A 1,426-nucleotide genomic window follows, 5' to 3' on the forward strand; every position below is an offset into this window, starting at 1 on the left:
TATATATATATATATATATATATATATATATATATATATATATTATGTATATATATATATATATATACATAAGTACATATATATGGTGAGAGATAGTAAGAGAGGCGGAAAGAGGGAGGGGGAAACTGACAGACAAAGCGAAGAAAGAGAGAAGCATATGAATATATCTTCTATATAAAACAAACAGAACAAACGGTTTATTCTTACATGCTTCAAAAGTTTATTTTTTCATATCAATTACCAATCAGTGAAATCAGTGGTGATGATGATGACTTGTCTGCCACCATGGGAGAAGATTCGGTCGTGAATATACTTGTTTGTTGAAACAGTTGTTAGTACGCGTGTCGAAGATTGAAGTTCCACAACAAGCATACGTGTTTGGTATAAGATTACTTCCTGTTGGAAAAGTATCAGAAATTGTTTTTATAGCACCATTACAGCAAAGTTGCGTAGCCTTATTCATTCTAGCTGTACCGCAACAAACATCATATATTGATACTCTTGCCATGGCTGCTCCACCACAACATACATTATTCACTCTGGGAAGAGGTCCATTAATACAACACTCTTGAGTGGATATATCTATACCTACCGCATTGCAACATCCATTTACAGTTTGTGATTTAGCAATGAGTGCACCGCTGCAACATACTTTAGCATCTCTGTCAAATACTGCATCTCCACAACAAGCAGGATACTTCAAACCAAGTGTAGAGCCTACTTGCGTACCGCAGCAAATGTTATTCTCACCATAGTACGGTTGGCCATTGCAATAATCTAAAAATGAATCAAATATTAAAAATCAATTTAATTTAAATATTGAATACAGATGACAATGCATGAATACATATAAATTATCACTATTATTACACATGAATATAAAAAATATAGAATATACATGATTACAGACACATAAATATTTTAAAAAGTATTACTATTATAGACACATTTTAGAGAGCGGTAATTAGTGACTACATCGACCCCAGTGATTGAATTGTATGTATTTTATCGACACCGAAAGGATAAAAGAGAAAGTCGACCTTAACAAAAAAGAATTTGAAACTAGATTGCATAAACTGAGGAAACGTCACTGAGCATTTTGACCGGCTTCCTAATGATTCTGCTAGAATGCTGCCTTTTTGAATACAATACTGTCATTCATTAATATATGCGTATATATTTACACACACACACACACACACACACACACACACACATGTTTATATACACATATATATAACTTGGCGTGGCTGTGTAGTAAGAAGCTTGTTTTCCAATAGCACAATTCCGGGTTTAGTCTCAGAACGTGGCGCCTTGGGGAAAATGTATCTTCTATAGCCTCGGGCTGGCCAAAACCTAGCGAGTGGATTTAGTACACGGAAACAGAAAGAAGCCTGTAGTATATATATATATATATATGTATATA

The 1,426-nt window shown here is 34.0% G+C and overlaps 1 protein-coding gene across 1 annotated transcript in view; it reads right to left on the reverse strand.

Moving 5' to 3' along the window:
• Positions 1-196: 196 nt before the first annotated feature.
• LOC106867585 (galaxin) overlaps positions 197-1,426 on the reverse strand; it is an 18,275-nt gene continuing 17,045 nt past the window's right edge. The window contains exon 2 of the mRNA XM_014912499.2: positions 197-777. Coding sequence (XP_014767985.1) covers positions 254-777 — 524 coding nt within the window. The 3' untranslated portion in view covers positions 197-253. The remainder of the gene's footprint in view (positions 778-1,426) is intronic.

Source organism: Octopus bimaculoides, chromosome 8, assembly GCF_001194135.2.
Source record: "Octopus bimaculoides isolate UCB-OBI-ISO-001 chromosome 8, ASM119413v2, whole genome shotgun sequence".
NCBI classification, from domain to species: Eukaryota; Metazoa; Mollusca; class Cephalopoda; order Octopoda; family Octopodidae; genus Octopus; species Octopus bimaculoides.